The 23,166-nt window shown below is 39.6% G+C and overlaps 2 protein-coding genes across 4 annotated transcripts in view; both read left to right on the forward strand.

Moving 5' to 3' along the window:
* PHACTR2 (phosphatase and actin regulator 2) overlaps positions 1 to 6,861 on the forward strand; it is a 134,060-nt gene extending 127,199 nt beyond the window's left edge. For all 3 annotated transcript variants that reach the window (XM_035538779.2, XM_035538778.2, XM_035538780.2), the window contains 2 exons: positions 1,046 to 1,122; positions 5,251 to 6,861. In XM_035538779.2, coding sequence (XP_035394672.1) covers positions 1,046 to 1,122; positions 5,251 to 5,266 — 93 coding nt within the window. In that variant the 3' untranslated portion in view covers positions 5,267 to 6,861. The remainder of the gene's footprint in view (positions 1 to 1,045; positions 1,123 to 5,250) is intronic.
* A 6,783-nt stretch (positions 6,862 to 13,644) lies between these two features.
* LTV1 (LTV1 ribosome biogenesis factor) lies at positions 13,645 to 23,040 on the forward strand. The gene is made up of 11 exons (XM_035538503.2): positions 13,645 to 13,906; positions 14,056 to 14,187; positions 14,974 to 15,162; positions 16,137 to 16,224; positions 17,160 to 17,280; positions 18,045 to 18,294; positions 19,023 to 19,150; positions 20,124 to 20,263; positions 20,530 to 20,582; positions 21,363 to 21,563; positions 22,160 to 23,040. Exons 1-11 carry the CDS (start codon positions 13,904 to 13,906, stop codon positions 22,271 to 22,273), a joined length of 1,419 nt encoding a protein of 472 aa, XP_035394396.1. The 5' UTR covers positions 13,645 to 13,903; the 3' UTR covers positions 22,274 to 23,040.
* The last annotated feature ends 126 nt before the right edge of the window (positions 23,041 to 23,166 follow it).

Raw genomic sequence — 23,166 nt, forward strand, 5'->3', positions numbered from 1 at the left:
ACTGTAACAATATTATGGAGCTGGAGCTCTGGTGGTTTTGCTGCTGATTTGGTGCTCAGAAATGACGCTCTCTTTCCTAGTTATTGCAGCAGCCTCGTGTAAGTGTGCTGCTGTGGCTAAACAGAACCATACCCTGCTTAAAATGAAATTTCTCATTTATGAGACCTCAGTCTGGTGATGCTGTAATTTTATCATGCTCTATGTCTGTTCTGCATTGAAAGGCTTGCACGCCAGATGAGATTTCTTTAGGGATTAATGAAATGATACTGTTTTTATTTAAAATGGGGAAAGAAAAGAGGGAGCAAGAAAAAACTGGCATTTCATTTAGCAGTGAAGGTAGGAAATCATTTGTCATAGAAACAAAAACCTTTCTAATATACAGTAGAATTTTTCAGAAATTATATGTATTACCTGATGAAGTAAATTGCTTATTGTTCTTCTAATGTAAGCAACAAGCACTGGCATTTGTAAAGTGCACTAAATTTCTGCTGTTCTTTAGTATTTGCCAACTGAAAACACAAGCCTGAAATGTCCAAATATTTCATGCAATTTTTCATAAAATTAATCAAGCCAAGTGACTAATTCGCACTTAAAAAGTGCTATTCATCTTGCATCCCTGAAGTCCTGTCTCCAGTGGGAGATACAAGGATCCTGCTGTTCGTACAATTACCGTGCAGGACCTGTGATTCACTGGCTCCTCTTGGGCTTTGCATGGAGATACAGTGCCCTTGTAGATGCATATTCAACAGGTGACTGTTGAGGTAACAGACTCCCTTCTCCTTTTTTCATCTGTAGCAAGTGCCATATTGCAGTGCGGGGTTGGCTTGCCCACTGCAGTATATTTTGTCTTTATTTGTTGTTGTTTGATGCTTTGGTTTTCTTTGTAAGGTACTGCTACAAATAATTGTAAGTGGAAAGAATTCATTCACGTTTATGATCAGAAAGGTGTGAGAGCCACCAGAGTAGGGCTAGCTTCCTCTCAGACTCTGTACTTTCCTTACAATTCATGTTTCTTATGGTTGAATATATATTTATTGTTTATTAGGCAGCAATACGGAAAGAACTGAATGAATTTAAAAGCACAGAAATGGAAGTACATGAGGAAAGTCGGCAATTTACCAGGTGGGTGAATCCATCTTTTTGCATAAGTCAGAGAGATGACAGCTGCCATCTGCTTTTCTTCAGGTCCTCTGCAGTTGTCTCATAATTAGTTCCATCAACAGATTCCTGCCATGAGTCTCCTTGAATTCCAGCTGAATCCCAGCACTGATTCTGGTGGGATGCGCAGTATTGCTGATGCAGTCCCTGAAGTTGGTAGGGCAGTGAAGGTGACTGCAGTGGATTAGTTGCTAAATGGAGAAAGATTGGGAAATCTAGACAATAATCCTTTGAAAGGACTCAGCTTTTCTCCCAGATGAATTTATCAGTCCTCAAGCATATAAAAGGGTCTTCTGGCAGTACTGCCTTGGTCATGGAAGTATGCATTTTTGCAGATACGTTTGGTAAGTGAAAACTAGATGATGTGTTGAACCTAAGTCTGTCGATATTATGGGGAGCTTCCTATGAGTCACGTAGGCTCCTGCCAATAGTTTCTGTGGAACAAGGCAGACTCTGATATTCTTTGTTTGCTGCTTGTAATGTTTTAATCACGAGTTGTTTCATTCTACGTACTGGATAACACCAAGATGTTGTTTGAAGCATTATTGTTTAAAGAGCTCTAAAGTGTCCATAGTTTTTAGTAGGACTTAAAAACTGGCAGAATTATTCCTGGGAGGAGAGAGGTGCTTTCTGCCATCCCCATGGCATCTGTTCGTAAATTTTGAAATTATAAAGGCTGAAAACTGACACCAGCAAGCAGAACTTGCTGTTAGGATCAACCTGCATTGAAAACATAGTATTACTGTCTTCACTTCCACAAAGAGTTATCAGATACAGCTGGCCTAGACTAGGTCTCACAATTTCAGTTAAACTTAAGATCCTAGCAGGTGAGTGTGAATCCTGTAATTAAAGAGAGTGTCAAAATGAAAATTCACAACGAGAGATGGATGTTTGGTGATTTCTGGCATTTCCTTATTTAGAGCTTGGTTTCACAACTTTACTGATCTTTTTTCACCAAAACATGATTTTTTATTTAATAATATATACACACTTATGTGTAGATATAACATGAAAAAATTAATTTTCAAAAAATAAACCAGTTTCACAGAGAGCAAAACTAAGCCAGGAGATGAAAAAAGAGGCAGGGTTTTAATGAAGTGTCACATTCTGACAATTAGAAAACGTCCTTTTCAGATATGAATTTCTATATTCTCGTTTGGCTTCTGGGGTCATTATCTTTTCAAGTAGTAGGAAGTGTATCTTCTTCAGAACTATAGCAGAATTAATTAAAAAAAATAGACTTCACAAGTGAGAAAAGGAAAATGAGCAGGAATAGAAATCTTTCTGTGTGCTGAGAGAGATGAAGTGCAACCCCTTGCTGAAGTTGTTTGATTTTCTGAGTTGCATTGCAGTATAGGAGCAGAAGTATGGATACGCATGAGTCACACAAAAAGAATCAGATACTTTTTCACTAGAATTGAAAACAGTTGAGACTGATTACAGTAGGATTCTTGAAAGCTGAACCAAAAATCTCAGGGATTTTTTTTTAAGTGAAAACTTTTTTTGAGGAGGGCATTGAAAAATAAAGTCAAAAACAGGCATGGCCAGATTGTGATAAATATAGGCAATGATTCTGTAGGGTCCTGGAGGAATTTCAGCCTGAGGGAGATCAGATTCTCCCTGCTCCCTCCCTACCCTTTATTTTCACTGGATGTGTTGTGGAGCCACTGCACAAAACTCTAAATAGAGTAACACTAGGAAAAGCCCAGTAAGGTAGCTAAATTAATGCAGATGTTTTAAGTCAGTTGCAGTTTTGAACATAAAGAGGTTCAGTTTCCTCGTGGATGTCTCATTAAAAGTGATGTAGTTCACAATTACATTTGGATTGATGCAACAACAAAGTGATTTTTTTATGAAAACTGTAGACAAAAGTCTCCAGCCAGAGAAGAAGTCAGTCTTTTTTTTAAAAAAAAGGTTTTGAAGGATGATGACTGAGATAATTCAAACTTGCATGGGCAGCAGGTTAACAAACGTTTATTTGTGAAATTCTATGATAGAATGAGACAAAAATAAAGCTGCTTATTAAACAAAAATGTCTTACAGCATACAGTTAATTAATCAATATAAGAAGCTTTATTATTATAGTCAGTATTCACAGTATCTTTGAATTGTTCAAATTTGATGTTAAACTTGGAAAAGAAAAGCCACTGTTTTTCGTTTTTCATGATTTACTGTAATGACTGTCAGCAGAATGGTTTTTCTACTCCTAGTAATTTAGATTGATTCCTTCTGTTATTTTGTAACAGAATCCAAGAAACTGAGTTTCTAAAAATACAGGAAAAACAAAAGTTTGGGAAGAGGATATTAGCAGATGTTTATAAAGTGCTTCTAATGGAAATGCTATATATACTCCAATATATTGTTGTTCTACACAAATACAAAAACGCCAAGTCTTTTTTGCAATGTACTGTACCCTCACTTAGCAGATGAGCTGCATCCTTGTGAATGTCAGCTTTTGTGTGTATCTCCTGTATTTGAAAACTGCACCCCTGTATTGTGCTGTACCACATTGCCAAGGTAATGTGGGGCTTGTTTTCTTTTTTCTGGATCTATTAGGAGAAAATGTGTCAAAAACTTTCATAAACCCACTGTGGTAGGTGGATCATTAACTGTTCTGTCTTAAAGTTGATGCACCTTTTACTCCTCTGTGGACACACGCACTTTTAAAACCATTTAAACAGATTTAGAAATCTGGTAATGGATACACTGGGCACCTGGTATCAGCACCCTCCTTCGTCTCCCTCTTGGATTCACTCTGTTTAAGCTAAGTTAGAAGTGCTGTTGCTGTAGGCTCCCAACTTATTCTAGAAAAGATTGGTGACACCCTTGGTGCAACCCATGTCTCTCTGTCCTTCATACAGGTAATCTGGAGTGATGTATATGCCTTATCTAAAACTCTAAAAAAAAAAAACGGCAAGGTGTATTTGGGCCTTTATCTGCCACAGCTGGCAAAAATAGGAAAAAAGCATCTGCAGTGCTATAAAATCTGTTTCTTATTTAAAAAAAAAATCTAAATATTATGTTAGCCTTATTTGGCAGAAGGATTGAAATACGGAAAGTTAAGTTTTATGGCTCAGCAAGGCTTTTCTGATTTACTGACAGTATCTCCAAATAGTACATGCAACGTGACTCAGGCTGTGCTGGTAAACAAAGCGGACTGGAAGCTCTTCTCCAGCCCTAAGGCCAGCAGGCTTGGCATGGCTTGAATTCCTGGGGCTAACCTCTTCCCCACCACCACCAGGCGAGTTGTCATAGTGTCCTCCCATGTCCAGTCTGCCCCTTGGCCTGCGTTCACCCTGCCATGCCAAGGCAGTATCTGGAAGAGCGGTGGTTGACCCAAGCAAAGCTGTGCTAGGGACCATGGTAACAGGTGAATCATAGAAACATAAGGTTCGAAAGGACCTACAAGATCATCAACTGTCTTCCTGTCACCAATACTACTCACTAAGCTACTAAATCATATCTCGTAGCTCCTCGTCCAGGCGCTTCTTGAACACTGCGAGGGACGGTGACTCCACCACCTCCCTGGGCAGGCTGTTACAGCGCCTGACCACGCTGAGAGAAACAGCTTTTCCTGATATCTAATCTAAATCTACCTAGGCACAACTTGTGGCCATTTCCTTGAGTCCTATCATTAGTTATCTGGGAGAAAAGGCCGACCCCCTCCTCATCACAACCTCCCTTCAGGAAGTTGTAGAGTGCAATAAGGTCTCCCCTGAGCCTTCTCTTCCCCAGACCAAACACCCCCAGCTCCCCCAGCCGCTCCTCACAGGACTTGTGTTCCAGGCCCGTCACCAGCCTTGTAGCCCTTTTCTGGATCCATTCTAGGGCCTCAATGTCCTTCTTGTAGTGAGGGGCCTAAAGGTCAATACCGTACTCGAGGTGTGGCCTCGAGTATCACAGAATCACAGAATTGTAGGGGTTGGAAGGGACCTCCAGAGATCATCGGGTCCAACCCCCCTGCCAAAGCAGATTCCCTATAGCAGGTTGCACAGGTAATTATGGTATGGGCAGACATATGCCAGTACCTGAGCCTCACCATAGCCCTGTGTCAGTTGCAGAAATATAATTCTGAATGGTTTATCATTTCAGGTTTCATCGTCCATAATTGTTCGACCACATCCCATGTTTCATGTAACAATTTTCTTTGGGGAAATCATTGCGTCCTGAAGACCCGAGATTGCACTGGAACTTGACTGAGCGTGAGCGTGTCTTGCAGCTTGCCCTGAGGTTAATGAAGGATGTGGCCCTTGTCTTTATCAATGAACAAATGATTTGACTAGGAGCAGAACCTATATGAAGTGTTTGTTTTAACAAAAATACATCTCGATGCTAAGACAGAGCATGGTCCTGTGGCCAGCCCACAGAGACAAGTTGATGGCCTTTTTCCTCGGAGCTTGACAAGTCAGGAAGAGCAGAAGACAATCGCTTGAGAGCCTACGGCCAAGATCTCATCAGAGCTTGTGGCATTGTGACTGAGGGTAACTCAGGGGGGAGCATGAGAAGGACTGGGAGAGCAGGGGGAGAGACTTCCCTTGTCAGTCAGCAGAGAGCAGCGGGGTGGGTGGCACTGCGTAGGGATGCACTTGGCCAGTGGGAGGAATCATTTAAAAGAAAAAAAAAAAAAGGAGAGTATGAGCAGCTGTGCATGTAGTTTTTAGTGGCCACAGCCTGTCTGAGAAAGACAGAAAGCCACAAGTCCTCATGTCATCAGTACTTAGTGAAGAACTGTAATTTTCTCTGGTGCCAGTAAATACAGTTGCCAGAAATTAGTCCTATTATAACTCAGATGTCTTTTTTAAAATCCTGATGAGCATGCTTCAAGAAAATACATTGAATGTTCATACAGAACAAGTCATATATTTTTCATTTTTTAATGTTGATGTGCTCTGGATCCTCGGAAATACGTAAACAGGATTCGAAGGACAAAGGACACGCGACACTATGAATGCAATGAAGCGATTCGTGTTTAGAAACACTCCTTTCCACCTGTCATTTGTCATTCAAACCAGAGGGATCGTTATCTTCTGCACCTATGGCAGGCAGTAGTGGCAGCTTCAACATCACGCTAGTGTGAGTCCAAACTCAGAATTGGAATGGGGCACAGAAGTCCTTACCGGCAGGTTTGAGCAGTGATTGCTGATGTGATGTTTTACATGTGAGAACCCTTGCACTGCTTTTAGGAAGGACTCGCAGGGGAATCAGCGTGTCTTCAGCCTGCAGTCTCATGAAAGCTAACCGAAAATCCTTAGAGCGTCTGCAGCCTGTTGTTGCTCAGTGTGAAGAATGCTTCTTAGATCCATAATTTTTTATACTATCTTGAAATTGTGTATGTGAAGACAGTGCTATTCAAATTAAGTGGTATGGAGTGTGAAAGGCAATACATGCTTTTTGTAAGTTGGCACAAAAGCCTATTAAAAAGCCTGTGGCGTTGTTTACACTAAGGAATTCTCTGTCATATATTAGCACTTATTTATCCTTTGAATTAATGTACACAACATTTGGGGGGGGGTCTGGAATTCACATATACATACATTTAATGCAGTATTACAATATATATGCTATTTATCCTTCCTAATGTGTGTACATATTACAATTTATTTTTGTCTTTTATGTGCCCTGTTTAGTTTTTTAATTATGAAGTGTAAGTATTTCTTTTTCAGGCAATAAAAGGTCTGTGTAGATGTGATTCTTACCTCAGAACCTGCAGTAGATTCATGTGGAATGTTTTTACGTTATAGAATTGATGATTTTGTTGTTTTAGATGTCAGCCTAAAGGCAGGAAGGCAATTTAGTTGCTTTAATTAGATCTCCCTCTTTACTGATATTTACAGCAAGATCAGGTTTGCATAAATGTGGTGGATTATTTTAGTAAAGAGCACTTGAAGTAACAGGAGAGTGCTTTCCAACAGCTGGCATCCTATTATTTTTAAATGATTTGACAAACCTTTAAAAAAAACACAACAGATTTATATAACTGTTAGGATCGCGTACATCTTAGTAAAAATCCAATGACGTACAATCCAAAAATATCAATAACCAAATAAAATAGCCACCTACTTGCTTGTAGCAAAGATGAGGGACGAGCACCTTCCTTTTTTAATGGAATCAATAAGAGGCATTAGGATTCCATTTGCAGAAAAGAGTTCAGCTTCTGCATGGCCCATCATTTTATAAATATAGAAACACCACTTTGACATCAAGGAAGCAGTGAAAATGTATTCTTTGGCACTAAATTATACAGAAATGATCAGGCCATTAGAGTGAAGGTTTGTCAGCAATTCTGGTAGAATCCTTATTCTTATTTTTAGAATTTGAAGACCAAACTTAAAAACTTACACTAGCACTTAATAAATAATTCTTCTGCTTAAGGCTTCTTTTTTTTGTTGCCAAGTTTGGAAGTGTGTGTCCAAAATCCTATAAAGGTCTACTATGTTGACTTTTAAGTATAAAACACAATACTTCAAAGAAAACAAGTTGGAACAATTAAGTAGACATTAGTGCTGCCTTAATCACTTTCAAACATTTGGAAGTAGCAAAGATACGCAAGGCAGAAAGATGGCTGGGGCACAGACCAACAGCTTTGGCCAAGGTCAGGTCAGACCATATAAACTTGACAAAAGATAGCTATTCCACTGACATGCCAGGGTACGCAAGGGCTACAGAAGTGAACTAACATTTGTTAGGCTACTAGGATGAAGTGAACCAAGTGACGTTACAAGAAGACATTCCTCCACACCAGACCAGGAACACGAACAGCAAGAAACATGCTGCCTTCTCATTTCAGAACTAAGACACAGCGATGAGGATACAACTTCTGGCACAGGCATTCTCAAGCTGTGTTTTGCCATAAGGCATGAGGATACATAGGTGAGGCATCACTTAGGCTATCCTCCTCCTGGTTTCTTTTTTTTTTTTAAAAAAAAAAAAAAGTATTCACTACAAGCCATTGCTACAGGCAGGGTACTGGCCTGGCTGGAGATGCTGAGTTATCCTTTATTTCTCATGTAATTTCTTAATACTTCCATGATAATCAGATGCATTCTTTGGCCCGTGGTTCATCCAACTACTTAAGCAAATGTATGTAACTGGACAAAAAGAGTTGCCTTTATTGGGACTTATGTAAAAATGTAGTATATATGCAGAATCAGAACTATAAACTATCCATTGTGTATTGTACTCATGCACAGGCTTAGAATTGTACATATTATTTTTATATTCTAAGTATCAACTGGCAGGACAGCAACAGCTGTAAAGTGTTACCCATGCAATAAAAGTGAGATTTTGGTATGTCACTATGAAGCAAGTTTGCTTTACCTTATTGACCTGCCTAAAGCAGAGCTTCTACTATATCTCCTGGTCCTCTGAATTGATTTCAAACATCTTCAAGTTGCTACAACAGCCTGTTGGAAAGAATATGTGATGTAACTAACTCTCCATGATGCTGCATGCCAGTCAGCAGGAAAAATCGGGACAAGTTCTGAGAAACTCCTGAGTGAGCAATCCTCGTGGAAAAAAATTAGAAGATGTAGAAAGGGCAAAGAAAAAAACAGCACTTCTCATGCAACAAGTAGTACCGTCGAGCTGGCTAAAAGAGATCAACATGTTAATTTTTATGTGATTGGACGGTTCATTTAAATGTCATCCAAAACATGTGAGAAACCTTACGCACATACCTATGTTCCACAAAGTCAGATGTGAACTCAGATGTCTGCACCCACGCAAGAGAAAACGAGTGACCAGAAACTGTGGTTTCTGAACCCACCCCCTGGGTCATGTTTATTGGCATGATTGTGCATTGCAGCTGTAGGTGTAGGGGAATGGATGCTTAGGCAAATCCTAATTTGTTCTTCACAAGACCAATTGAAATGGTTCTAGGATGTCTGTCTACTTTCAGGTAGCATGAAAGTCCTTATAGTTAGTCCTTATAGTTGAAATCTGTTCTTTCAAATGAAAAATACAGTATTTGAAGTCCCTTGAAATGCGATAAATGTGCAGAGTCAAAAAGTAGGGAAAAAAAAAAAAAAAAAAGCTAAATGCCAGTAATTATTTAAGCTAAAATCTATTTCAAGCAGTGGTTTGAAATGATGTAGGACCAGGAGCTGTGACTCTTCCAAATCACTGAATGTATTCACAGCCACTTGCAGGTCTGCAAGGCTGCATTTAGTTGCTGGATTTATCATTTTCCTACAGCTCTGCCTGCTCCTTGCTGTGGGGCGGTACTTTGGGCAGCTCTCTGCCTGGTTATAAATACGGCCTGAGCCCCAGTTTTGTATCATCACAGAACAGATGATTAAAACATCGTGTTTAATCAGGCCAGGCTGGGCCATGGCAGCCTGGGTGCCCCACAGCCTGCACCCCAAGGACCCCCTGTCTGAGCACTGCTGGTGTCCAAAGTAGGGACAAGAGCGTGAGCCCTTCTCCTCATGTGCATGCTAATGCTTTCATCGTAACGTAAACCAAGCTCGAAGCCTACATTTGTGCATTAAGTTGCCAGGTATACCAGGACTGCGATATTTACTGCTTTCACATCATCATTTTTCATTTGTATCTCATGGAGTTAAGACCTGTGCCACTGCTGTGAACTAAAATAAAGATGTACTCAGGGTGAAAAAACAGAATAAACTTGCCTCCTGCCTTTAGGAGCTCTCACATTTAGCTCCATTAGTGTTGCTATCTGTATTTTTATTGTACAAAGCTCAGTGCAATACTCACTGCTGGGACCTAGCTTTTGATGGACAACAAAAATAAAAGCAATTCTGAAAGTTTTTATTAGGTTGATACTAAAATATTTCAAGGGTCAAATAAAAAGAAATGTAAATTCCCCAGAACACATCAAAGTTTCTGTTTAACAGGCACCTGGAAAAAGTATGGAAGTGTATCTATATAGAAAAAGGGAGGAACAGAGTAAAAACATATTTCACTGTAATGTTTTGACAGGTTTCTATTTATTAACTTTAATGATTAATAAGGTCTTGTTTCATTTTGTCAGTGTTCCCATCTTGTTTCAGGATTTTAATGGAAATAGAGCTCATACGAACTAGATATGCCATTTCACCAATATTTCATTGTTTTCTAGAAGCTAAATATTGCATTGGATAGGAACAAAGAAATTAATGGTATTCTCTGTATCTCCTTGTTCAATCATTAATTCTTTATATAAAAAGTCTTGCAATACTATGTCAAATTTAACCACATTTGAGCATTGTTATAGTAAAATGTTTCTAAACATCTTCTCTTCCTTTCACTACTTTGTGTGGTGGTATATTGATTTGTAAACTTGTATAAATTTTGGAATTAAAGAAATACTGTGTTTTGGACAATTATTTTAGCTGGTATGATTTTAAACAAAACTAAAAGATGTCAATGGATTGTCTCAACGGGCATCTGGATGATTTGGGGTGGGAAGGGTGTGGAGGTGGCTCAAGTTTATGTCCCCTTCCAGTTTTTTATACAGCAATTGCTCGAAGAATAGAATAGAATAGAATAGAATAGAATAGAATAGAATAGAATAGTTCAGTTGGAAAGGACCTACAAAGACCATCACGTCCAAATGCTTTACTCTGTAAAGCAGTATTAATATGCCATGTTTCATAGACCCACCTTTACCTTAAAAAAGGGGCTTTCAAGAATCTCTGTTTTCTGTGGCAGAGCTGCAGCTGACGGCCAGGCCCAGGGCACTGCTCAGTACTGAGCATCCTTGTGCACTCAACTCTCACTCCAGTCTGCGAGGGCACCTCTCAGAGGTGACGCCGGTCCGAGGGCTGGGCGACCCATCCACCGCAGGCACTGGTGGGTCAGCTCCAGCAGGGTCTTTGGAGGGTCTGGTAAAGCCAGGAGGTTTCTACGTGCTGAATTTACTGTGAGCAGGATTGTGGCTACAATTGCCTGAGATGAAATTTTGGTCGTACTGCCTTTTCACGGGAATTCATTGGAACTATTATTTTGCAGCATGTAATGGAGAGTGTCACCTACCAACAGGCATCGGGACAGTTCTTTAATGTTTTTATTAATATGATTAAAAATAGAAACTAACTATGCTCAAAGTAATGTGCTTGAGCTTCATTAGATGTTCCCATTTACAAGTAAAATAAAGCAAACAAAATTCCTGACATGATTCCCCCCCTGCCCATCACGCTTGATAGTTATTGATGACTATAAAAAATGTACATGAAATGTTAGCAAATTAGAATTGCTGGCCTTTTGAAATGTACTTTCCACATGTTCAATGACTTTCAAAAGATGGGAGGCTATGGGGAATCAATACTCCCAAACTTTTCAGCTTATGCAGTATTTTAAATAACAATTATAAAATTAATGCATTTACTTGTATTTTAGCTGTTTGACCTAAAGTGATTGGTAACTCTAAAGAAGTAGCTGGTCTGATATTGCATTTTACACAGGTGTATGGATATTTGTGAATGTAAATAACTGGAAATGTTACAAATCATAGCTGCTTCTTGAGGTTTTATCTGTATGGTAGTATGTACCTATAAACACATACACACACACACATATATTCCAATATTGTTATCTGAAAAATAGAATATGTACTATCTTTTTTTTATACAGACTATGCTTCTTTTATGGTGTTTTTATTTCACAAGCAAAAAAATGCGTGCTGCCTAGTTGTACAGTACTGTAGGATACTCTGCTGTGCACAGTTCCAAGTGCCTTAGACAAGTGTTTAGCTCTGACTTACAGATATATATGAATGAATATAAGTAAATATAAAATGAAGAAAATTACCTCAATAAAATTGTTCAGAAAATCTTTACAGAAAACATTTCTGTTCTTGAATCTTCTGGCAAGCACATGGGTATGTGTAATGGAGTTAAATTCAGAAAGCAGTTTCTTGCTGGGAAGCAATCTCCAGAGATTGAATTAAAAGTCACTCTGCATGGAAATGAAATGAAAAAAAGTTCCTGAAACCTTCCCTAAAACTTTGGGAGTCCTTCGATCATATCTGGTAGCTCTGTTGTTGGTGGTGTACTCCTGCAGAGTTGCATTCAAAGTGGAGATATGTCAAAAATACAAAGTTAGGGTTGTAGCTTGGTGGTTCAGAGGCCTAATTTATGCTCCCAGCTTCAGATGTTAATTTATCAGCAATCTGAGTGGAATAACTTCATTGACATCAGGTCAGCACCACAATCCCACCTACAGCATCCAGACAAGTCTGCTCTGCAGAGCTGAGGGCTGGCCTAGCCTGCAGCCTGCCTGCCAGGCCTTCAAAGCGATGGATGGCAACTTTCACTCTGTAATTACTTCGTAATACCTTTTGCTTTGCAAGAACTAAGAGAAAAATTACTAGCATGGATTTTCTGACATGGAAGGCAAATTGTTGATAACGATAAAGGCGGACTTCCAGCACAGTGCTTTTTGGGCAGTAGTGCCTCTGCAGTGAGGTGCTTTTTGATGTGTTGAGCCTGCAAGGTGCCTGAGCAGAGGTGCCTGGCAGTGTGCAGGGGGATATATGGCCTTGTAGGGCTTTGGTGAAAACAGACACGTAGGTGGAGTCGCCATCTGAGAGACACCCTCACGCAAATTTCACGTACAAAAGGTATTAAATTTGGGGTTTTGATAAATCCGAAGCCCATTGGAACGAGGTGACTCAGCCTTAGGGATCAGCAAAGGAGCCCGTATGCTGTTTGTAACTCCTAATCTCTCAGTTTTAAAACTAATCTCCAGATATATCGCTGTTGACATACACTATCAGCCTCTCGTGATAAGGGGGCCTATTGTTTTGAACGCAGCACGCAGCACAGTGCCTTCCCCCACGCGCTTGTGGGAGGCGCGTGCAGGCAGGAGACACAGCGCGGGGTTACGAGGTAGGGCAGAAAACCCTGAGGCCTAAAATACCAGAGAGGTAACTTTAACTTGTGCTTGTGGCACACATGGTGAGCAACAGAGCTGAGAGTGAAAGCTGCCGTGTCCCTGGGCCAGGTTCGGGACACACCACGGTTCCTGAGGGGCCTTGGGGATGGCTGCCAGCACCCCGCTGCCCCCCACGGGCTGGGGAAGCTGAGACGGGAGGGGAGGGGCAGGGCTTTTTGTTCACTTTTTATTTTTTATTTGTTTATTTTTTTGCCTTAGCACAGCAGAGCTCGGCCGTCCCCAAGCGGGCGCCCCCCCCCCCACGGGAAACAACCCCCCCGCCCCGTGCACACCGAGCCCCCCCAGCCCCGCCGGGGCACGGGGCTCCGCACCGCCCCGCACTGCTCCGCACCGCTCCGAATAGGTGCGGCGGGGGGCGGGGCCCGATCGATAAGCCACGCCCCTCGGTAGATCGCCACGCCCCCTCTGTGGATCGCCACGCCCCTGTGGCGGATAGCCACGCCCCCTCGACAGCCCGCTCTGGCCCCTTCCTCCGCCACCGCCCTCCCGCGACTGCGCTTGCGCCTGGCCCGTTGGCCCGCCCCACCGCCATCCGCCATTGCGGCCCGCCCGCGGGCGGAACCACTCCCCGCTAACTGGGGGGGGGGGGGGAGCTGGGGAGGGTGTGTCTGTGGAGATTGGCCACGTGCCCTTTATGCGTTTAAGGAGCTCACTCTCAATTTAAATATCAATTTTGTTCCGAGAAAGCTTGTCGTTGTTGTTACTTGAGGGAAAATCACACCTTTTCCCCAGTGGCACCGTATCGGGTCCCCCCCCTTTCGGCCGGTGGTCGGTGCCAAACCGGAGGCCGCCGCTCGGCCGTGCTGAGGCTGGGTCCGCGTGAGCGTGAGGGGGCCGGGGCCGGGCCGCCATGGTGAGCGCCGGGCGGGGGGGGGGCGCGCGCCGCCCCCCAACGGCCCCCCAACGGCCCGGCCGGGGGGAGCCTCGGGCCCGCGGCAGCGCTGAGGGGGCCGTGCTTATCTTGCATGTTTTACCGGTGATTAACCAAATGTCCTCCTGCAGCCTCACAAGAAGAAGAAGCCCTTCATAGAGAAGAAGAAAGCTGTAACGTTTCACCTAGTGCACAGGAGTCAGAGGGACCCGCTCGCTGCTGATGATACCGCGCCACAGAGAGTTCTGCTGCCTGCCCAGAAAGTAAACGTTTGCTTTTAACGTTGGGGTTCGTTCAGATAAGAAGTGCTGCAGGAGGGAAAAGTGCTACACAATCGTACAATTCAAACCCGTAGCCTGAAAGGAGATATTGTTTAGTCCAGCTCATTAAAAAGAAGGAGATGTTGCAGGGATTGGATAGTTGTGAGTTACTGTCTGATGGGTTAAGGAGGACTAACTGACACTGCTTTATTTCTGTTTTAAAATATATTCGTATCTACAAAGATTGACCAGCCCAGCCTGGAAAAAACAGGCTTTGTTAGTTTTGCTGCTTATGGAAGAAGTTCTTTAAGTTCCTGCTCAGACAGCATCCAACTGCTGAAGCAGATGGTTACAGCATTCTCATTTACAGTGCATTAGGATAATGAGCAGAGAGGTGACTCTAAGAACTGCTGTGGAGTCAGCATAATTGGATCCAAGTTCACTTGGATCCAATTCAGAGAACTCTAGTTCTTACTCCTAATGCATTTTTTTTGTGTAAGTGAACATAACCAGTGCTCTTTTAATCAGGGTTTTCCTTTTCAATGTACCTTCACCCATACCTTAAGCCTAATTTTATTCCTGCCTCTTTTGATTTTTTTTTTTTTTCTGCAAGCTGTTTTCAGCACGGAGGAATTAGGCTGGTTGTTGTGGTCTTTTGTTTGTTTGTTTGTTTTTGATTGGTTGGTTCGGGTAGTTCAGGCATTGTCAATGAATGCATTGCTTTCCTTTTTGCTAATAAGTTTTACATGGAATTAAATAACTAATTGCATTTTTTCTTCCAATTCTAAGGGTCATGATGAGCAGAGGAGAGAAGAGCAGCGGAAGTATGGAGTCTTCTTCGATGATGACTATGACTATTTGCAGCATCTGAAAGAAGCCTCTGGTCCCTCGGAGCTTGTCCCTTCTGTGCGTGGACAGCAAAGCAGAATTATCATCACAAGTGAGGGTCACATAGAGGATGAAATTCAACGAATTGCAGTAAGTTGTACTTTGCTACTAATCATCTTATTTTTGTACTGTTTAGAGTAGCAGCCTGTAGACAAATTAGTCATATTCAACAGGTGTTATAGTGGCTGTGGTCTGTATATGAAGGATGCTCTTGATCCACAGTCAGACTTTCCTACAAGTAAAAATAAAAGTTGACAAGCCAGGTCTGTTGCTACCACGGTGTTAAAATATCTTATGTACTCGTGATAAGCTTTTCTTGATGGAGTATTGACCTCTTACAGACGTATTTGGTTGAACAAATTGTGTTGCTCTGGGGTTGGCATTTGTTCTGAAGAATCTTAAAGCTTTTGAATGTTCTGGGAGTTAGGAATATGGGGTACTGCTAATATAACCTGGTATTTTTTTTTTTTAAGTGGAGTGTATCTAAACCCAGAGAGGATATGAATGAAGTTTTCTATTGCTGGCATAACTGGGTAATGTTGGAATGGGAAATGTCCTTTTAAGCAATAAAGTACGCAGTTGCCAGTCAGTCGCTTTTAATTGAGGGAGTTTGGTCTAACAAAATACTGTAATTTTAGTCCAAACTGATGTTCTTAGTCGGAAGTACCTTTCAGGTCCAGTTTGGTGACACTGCATAAGATTTTAAAGTTACTTTAAAGGTGCACGTTAGCAAGCCTTTCAATAAAGTGGTAATTTCAAATGTATGTTAATGTTCTCCTAAAGAAAATTAAAAACTTCGTTGTGCCTTCTATTCCTCAAAAAGCTTCAGAGATACATCTCAGTACCTAGAGAATATTGATATGGTAACGAATACTGCCAACACTTTACCTAGCTTTCAGTGCATAACTTTGAAAATTTGACACCAATACAGTAGTGCTTGTCGTAATATTTAAGTAGCGCTCACAGAGTTTCTTTTGGTCACATGATTATCTGCGTGTTGTTGAGCTCAGCTGAGAGCAAGTGTATTGTGGTATGGATTCTGTTTGTTTGTTTTTTGTTTTAAGGCTCCATCTATTAAGTTGCCTTCCTCAGTATTTGCCACAGAATTTGAAGAGGATGTGGGCTTACTAAATAAAGCTGCTCCTGTTTCAGGTATTGTTAAGTCTTTTACCTTTCTATAGCATGAGTTGCCATCTAGGTACTACTTGGTGATTATGGCTTTGATTACAGTGTTACTAGTCTTGTTTTAGAACTGACTGATGAGTAGACATAAAGAATAATCTATAGGAGATCTGCGTTTCCCTTTGAGACCTATTTCTCTGAGGCAATACTAATTAGCTTCTCAGCATTGCTTAGAGGAGAAAAAAGCCATGAGTTATTACGATTATGTAGCAGATATGAACAGGGAAATGTCTTATAGTTCTAACAATGCTCTGTACATAATGCTGTTGATTTATTGCTCAATCTGTTTGAATGCATGTGCAGAACTGGATTTTTACTCAAAATTCCCCTTTTTAAATTCTGAAAGGTGTTTCCTTTGCTTCATTATTATAATTTCAGTGTTACAGGCTTAAAGTGTGCTTTTTATGAATGTATGTTTGTACTGAACGTTCACTTTTGAGCTATCTTATTTCTTTGTAATTAATTGTGATTGTTCTCTCTGTCTTTACAGCAGGGTGCTAGAGACATTTCTGTTAATTGCAGTAGAGAAACGCTTTCTGACCTTTTGTAAAGTAAGGGATTTCAGAGGGGAGGAGCCAACTAGGGTTGGCAGTTCCACACTGTCAGTTATATACTGGTCATACGGTACTCTTAATTTGGATATTTTTTCTCCTATAAGTAACCTCTATTAAAAATACATTTTTGGAAGGTTAAGACATTTCTGAATGAGGAGAATTGACAAGAGGGTGGTGATTTGCCTAGCAATTTGAATAAAATCTACAAATGTTTTGTTATTTTGACTCTTAAGTTTAATCTTTTCCTAGTGCAAATTAACAATCTATTTGGATTGCTGTTCATACAGGAAGGTAGCTTCATGATATCACAGCAACTTATATACTTACATCTTTTTCTTTTTAACTTTCTAGGACCACGGCTGGATTTTGACCCTGATATTGTTGCAGCTCTTGACGATGATTTTGACTTTGACAATCCAGAAAATATTCTGGAAGATGATTTTGTTCTACAAGCAAATGAACTAAAGAAAAGGTGCAGCTTCGTAAAACTGTTTGTGTCACAAGTGAATAGGAACGATACTATTTGGTATTTCTTGTGGTTGTGTTGTAGGAAGCAAGAGTGCTTTCAGATTTCAAATTGAATACATATAAGTCAAAGGAATAATGTATTTCCATGTACTGTGTGGGTAGTAGCTTAAAAAATCAAAATTTCACATGGTAGCCAAGATAAGAGACCTTGAGACCTTGAGCTCACACACTGTAAGTAGTTGTTTACATATGTGATGTATATCATAGGTTTCCTGAACTGTATATAAAAACAATACTATCTGTCACATTTAAAGTACTTCTGTTAGTCTTGATCAATATTAGTACTGGTATTTCCAGGACCTTTAGAAGTGTTTCAAGTGATATTCCACTGCATATTGTTTCTATTTTGGTATCTTTAACATTTTATGAGCAGTGATAAATTTTACTAGTTCTATTATTTTTTTCCGCTTTGACATACTTAGTAGAACATAAACATAACCTTACTCTCAGTGTACAGATGTGTGATCTAACAGTTATCAGAAACATTTTTATTTTTCAGGCAAAAGTAGTATTATGCTGACTGTGGCAACACTTTCATTGCTAGTTTTTTTTTTTTCTTTTACTGGCTTGAGAATAATCAGTTTTTAAACCGTTGCCTCTCAAAACTTAAATCTGTTGTTGACAAATTGTATCAGATAACTTAACATTGGGCAGAGTTGTGGAAAGGTCCGTGTATTATTCTAAAGCTGTTTCATACTTCTCCTTTAGGGGATCAGATGCTGAGGATGACGATGAATGGGAAGATGTGGACGATGACAGTGATGAAAAGGATAGTTGTTGTAATGATGAAGATTATGATTCAGAAGGTCCTTTATCAGATGATGGGGTTAATGGACAGGGAAAAGAATTTCTTTTTATGCAAGAAGAAACCAGGAGTCGTTTCACAGAATATTCTATGACTTCTTCAGTAATGAGAAGGAATGAGCAGTTAACCCTGTTGGATGACAGATTTGAGAAGGTAAAGCAGCTCAGGAATGTAACTGTTAAACATAAGGGTGCTAAACGTTTCTTTGGTTTGTCCCATACGGTGGTGTCCTGTACGCCTGTGCAAATTCTTCCTGCCTTTGGTAGGTGGGGCCTCAAACAGCTGTTACCTGCAGATACTCCGCATTTAATATTGTGTGCGGTAAGTGGCTTGTGTTAAATAGGTTGCAGTGTTAACTGAGTATTAAAAGGTCTAACATTGATATAGTTAAATTATTCTGGCGACTATAATCGGCGTTCACAGTTGTAGTTACACTTCTCTCTGAGAGGCTCCATTCCACACAGTAAATGATGAGTTTCTGGTGCAGATTCACTTCTTTCACCCATTCTCCCCACTGTGCCAAGTATACATTCAAGAAATGATGTCAGAGCAGGGGAAATAGGGTGTAACTTTTCTTTCTGAGCAGTGACAGGCTTTTTAATGTACCAATTGATAATGAATCAAAATAAGAACCATTTTGCAGAAGCTGACTGTTATCTTTCAAAAATATACATTATCTTGCAGTAACTTTGTTACTCCCATGATGAAAGAATATCATCAGTAAGAAGGAAATCCTACCACAGATGTGTTTTGTAGTTGTTCAGCAAGAGAGAGGGGAGAGGAAAAAGGGGCAAATACAAAGAAACGTTTAACTGTTTAAGTTACCAACAAGTTGAATGATGAGTGTGGTCTAATTAAAGATATCCACTTCTTTATTTTAGTTTTTTGAACAGTTTGATGAAGATGAAATTGGAGCCTTGGATAATGTGGAATTAGAAGGCTATATTAACACGGACAACACTCGGTTGCAGGAAGTCTTGAATGATTACTACAAAGAGAAAGCAAAGAAGTACGTAATCCCAGAAGTACTGCTCTGCATACATAGTTATGTAATAGGAGCTTTGTGCTGAAAACTTGGGTATGTTATTTCCTGTGCAGGGACTTGAAGGTTGCATCCCACAATAAAACATTTTCATTTGAGTAGTATCCCTTTTTTTTTTGTCGCTGAATATCAGTCTGAAGTTAGTAGATGATGAAATTAAGTGGAGACATTTTGTTGGTTTATATGACATTATGCTCCTTTTGTATAATTTTATTACGTCTAGTATAAGTAATGTCTAAAGGCACTCTTCCCTTTTTAGTGTAACTTAAAAACAAACTTTAAGTTATAAGGAGAAACTTAACAGACTCTGTAGCTAAGTATATCCTTTCAGTGCTGGTATGCAGCTGATTCCACTGTGTACCTAGTTACATGATTATAAACTCAAAGGTGACTGTTACTCGTGCAGCTGGAGCATAGCCAAGCAGCCCCATGCCGATGTACTGAATTTCCACAGTATATGCACTTTCTCTTAAAAACAAGCGATATTATCTCAGAGCTAAATGTCTAAATGTTCACATATCAGCCTTGCGCTCCCTGATTGAGAGTGAAAGGTAATGTGTCCCTTGTAGTGAAGTACGACTGGTCACTAGTGGAGTACATGATTACCTCTAGCACTGCAGTGCTTACAAGCTATAAAGTATATCCTCTGCCCTCCCTCCAGTCACAAATATTCTGTGCCAGATGCTTTTGATACGCAGGAGTAATTACTTTGTCATCTGTCTCTTGCCTCATGTTTTAGTTTGTATTGGAGATGCTTATTTTTGTTGCAAGTTGTATTAGGAATAGCTCGCTTTTGGCTTGGGGTTTTACTAAGGGAAGACTGGTTTTACGTAATTAGGCATTTTCAAGAAAAGGTGAACCTTTTTTTTTCTTCCCAATGTCAAATTAATTTGGTCATTTTTTTTCTTTTGCCTCTGTTTTTCTCTGGAATTCTTCAAAGTTGTGTGAAATTGGATTCTCTTGAACCCTGTGAAGATTTAGACTCTCCTGCAAATGAAGAAAGTGAGGAAGAAAAAGAAGAAATAGTAACTCTAGTTATTGAAGAACCAAAAGAAAAGTGGGATTGTGAATCCATTTTGAGTAAGTATTTTGGAGTTCTCTTATTTGTTCCTAGGATTTCAAAGTAAATGATAGGTGATTTGGGAATTTTTCTAACAAATTTTGGAGGTAAAATAGTATATGCTTCTGGAGCACAGCAGCAAGAATTCTTGCTAAATAAAACTATTGCTTTTATGTAGATTACTGAATTCTTGCAACTTCATGCCTTCAAAGACTAACTAGTACTACAGTTCATAATATGTTTGTCTAATTTCTTCATTGCTACTTTTTTTGTGTGTGTGACCTAGGTACATATTCAAACTTATATAATCATCCGAAGCTTATTATGGAGCCATCAAAGGTAAAATCATTAAATTTATTCAAGGTAACAATGTGGCTTGGGAAAACTTGAGACAAAAATGATTGCTTTCTCAGTGGATGTCTCTTTTTAAAAGAAGGCAGAAAAACAGGTTGGGGAGGGTATTGGCCTCTGGTATTACTTCTTCACTGAAGAAGGGTTTGGATATATATAAAACATCAAAAATATATTAGAGGGAAATCTGACTAAGACCTAGGCAATTATATCACTAGAAGTTCAGAATTTCTGTAATAACTAAGCAGAATCTTAACAAGAAGGTAAGTTGTCGCTCTCTGTGATACGACTTTATGTAATTTATTTCTTAAAACCACATATTAGTTTTTTTTCTTGAAAATAGGTTTCTATTTCCATTTTACAATTTGAAACAATGTACTCTAGTTCTTTGGCCTTCCAGAAGCTCCCCATCAGAAGTAGAGCACAGCTTGATGTCCTAGCTGTGTGATTTTTAAAGGAAACCTTTCTCTTGAAACCCTATAAAGAAAATATTAAATGCCTGTTTAAGTCCTTTTTCAGTAATATTTAAATAAAGGGAGAAAACTTTTTTTGGTTCCCTGGTACAAGTTCTGCTTACAGGTGTGTATGATTTCTTACTTTGAGATTAATGTGCATCTTTCTGAGGGAAGAATATACAAGGTTCCTCGTACTATGTTTATTACTGTCAAATCTGAATCTAATCTTATTCTGTGCAGATAAGGCAGTGCAGTCTACACTTCCTGGAGAGAAAGCTGGGGGTCATTAATGCATATGCACTCTCTATTTTAGCCCAAACCAATAAAGATTTCCCAGAAGACTGGAATTCCTCTACATGTCTTGCCTCAGAAGGGTCTCACGGCTAAGCAGATTGAGCGTATGCAAATGATTAATGACAGTGACCTGCCAAGAGCATCAACACAGCCTCGTTCCAAAAACGAAAGCAAAGAGGAGCGCAAAGCCAGGAAACAGGCAATAAAAGAGGAGCGAAAGGTATGCCCTATTTTAAATAAACCCTATGAAAACGTGTTATACCTTCAGAATTCTGTTTTACAAACCTTAAACCCCCTTTGTTTTTTTGTCTAGAAATTAATGTGTAAAATTTCCTGGTCAGAAGGGCTAATTATTGCTTTTTTCCAAAAGAAGATCAAACAAAAAAACTAGAGAGAAAGCTAATGTTACAATTCTGCCATCCTAATTTCCTATATGGAAATTTGGGGTCTGTTACTGTGGCCACTATTACGTAGGTAGCTTTGGAAGGAGACCTTTTATGTCACTATTATTTAGGGAAGCAAAGAAAACACTAGTAACGTTTCATATAACAGAAAATGAAAAATCTCCAAAAGACACATGGGAAATGGGATTGGCCACATTGATAAACTAGTTTTATCTAGGACCAGAAATTGTCAGCATATTAGAAACTTCAGCAAATTAAAGATGATAATTCTGGAGGTATACAGATTAATCTGACTACCAATAAATAACGCCATAAATAAAATCGTTGGCCAGGTGGCTGCTGTTCTCATGATCTGGAACCATTAATTACAGTGTTTTCTATTTTGTACATTTGTAATTATTCATATGCACAGGAACGCAGAATGGAGAAGAAAGCCAACAAGCTGGCCTTCAAACTGGAGAAAACAAGGCAAGAAAAAGAGTTGCTCAATCTGAAACAAAACATTCAAGGACTGAAGCTGTCTTAACAAAACTGAGGAACTTTCATTGTGGAAACATCTTTAAGTTTGCATCTGTATCAAGAAGGGAACTGCTAACTGATAGAGTTGCCAGTCATGTACGGTGGGGGTTATTCAGATATTACTGTAACAAGAACCAGAAATTCTGTCATTCTTTCTGAATTTCTGAAATGAATTTATTCCTTAAACGATGCATTAGTAATGTCTGTTTTGTCATGAGTGACATGGCAACTGTTGCAAACTTCCATTACACTAGAAATGTATTTAAATTAAAAAACTATATTTTTCTTATAAGCTGTCACCGAACAAAAAGTTTCATATATTTTGAATGTATTCAGCACATCAGCAGAATCCTACAGATTTAATTTGATTAGATTCTTCTATTAAATTATTTGAGTTTGTACAGAATATATCCATTTCTCTTCTCTCCCTTATCCTGATGGTTAAATATAGTGCCTTGATATTGCACAGTTTTGTAAATCAAGTATTTTTCACCCACTCCGTAGTTCTTTCTTAGGTTGGTTATTTATAATTTGAATACTGTAATGAAAGAGGTAAAATAACCTTTTATAAATGTGTCTGAAAAGCTGTTGTGTAGCTAGACACGTTACCTAACGTGAGTTGACATTTCTTAGCAAATTAATTTTTTTGCAACGAGCATTGCAATTGCAGTAGTCAACCCTTATTGTTGCTTTTGAAAGCAACTTTGCTGCAAGTAGCCAGTCCAAGTAGTGTGGCAAACAAGGTGTAATAAACAGCAAATGTTTAGAAGAATATGTTGCAGATAGCCGTTGTCTTGATTTTCCTGAAATACTATTCTTCAGGTCTTGCATTCAGTGTGGTTTCACTGAAATACAAACTTGTAATCCAACACAATTGTTTGTAAAAAAAAAAAAAAAAAA

Source organism: Cygnus atratus, chromosome 3 (genome assembly GCF_013377495.2).
Source record: "Cygnus atratus isolate AKBS03 ecotype Queensland, Australia chromosome 3, CAtr_DNAZoo_HiC_assembly, whole genome shotgun sequence".
Taxonomy (NCBI): Eukaryota; Metazoa; Chordata; class Aves; order Anseriformes; family Anatidae; genus Cygnus; species Cygnus atratus.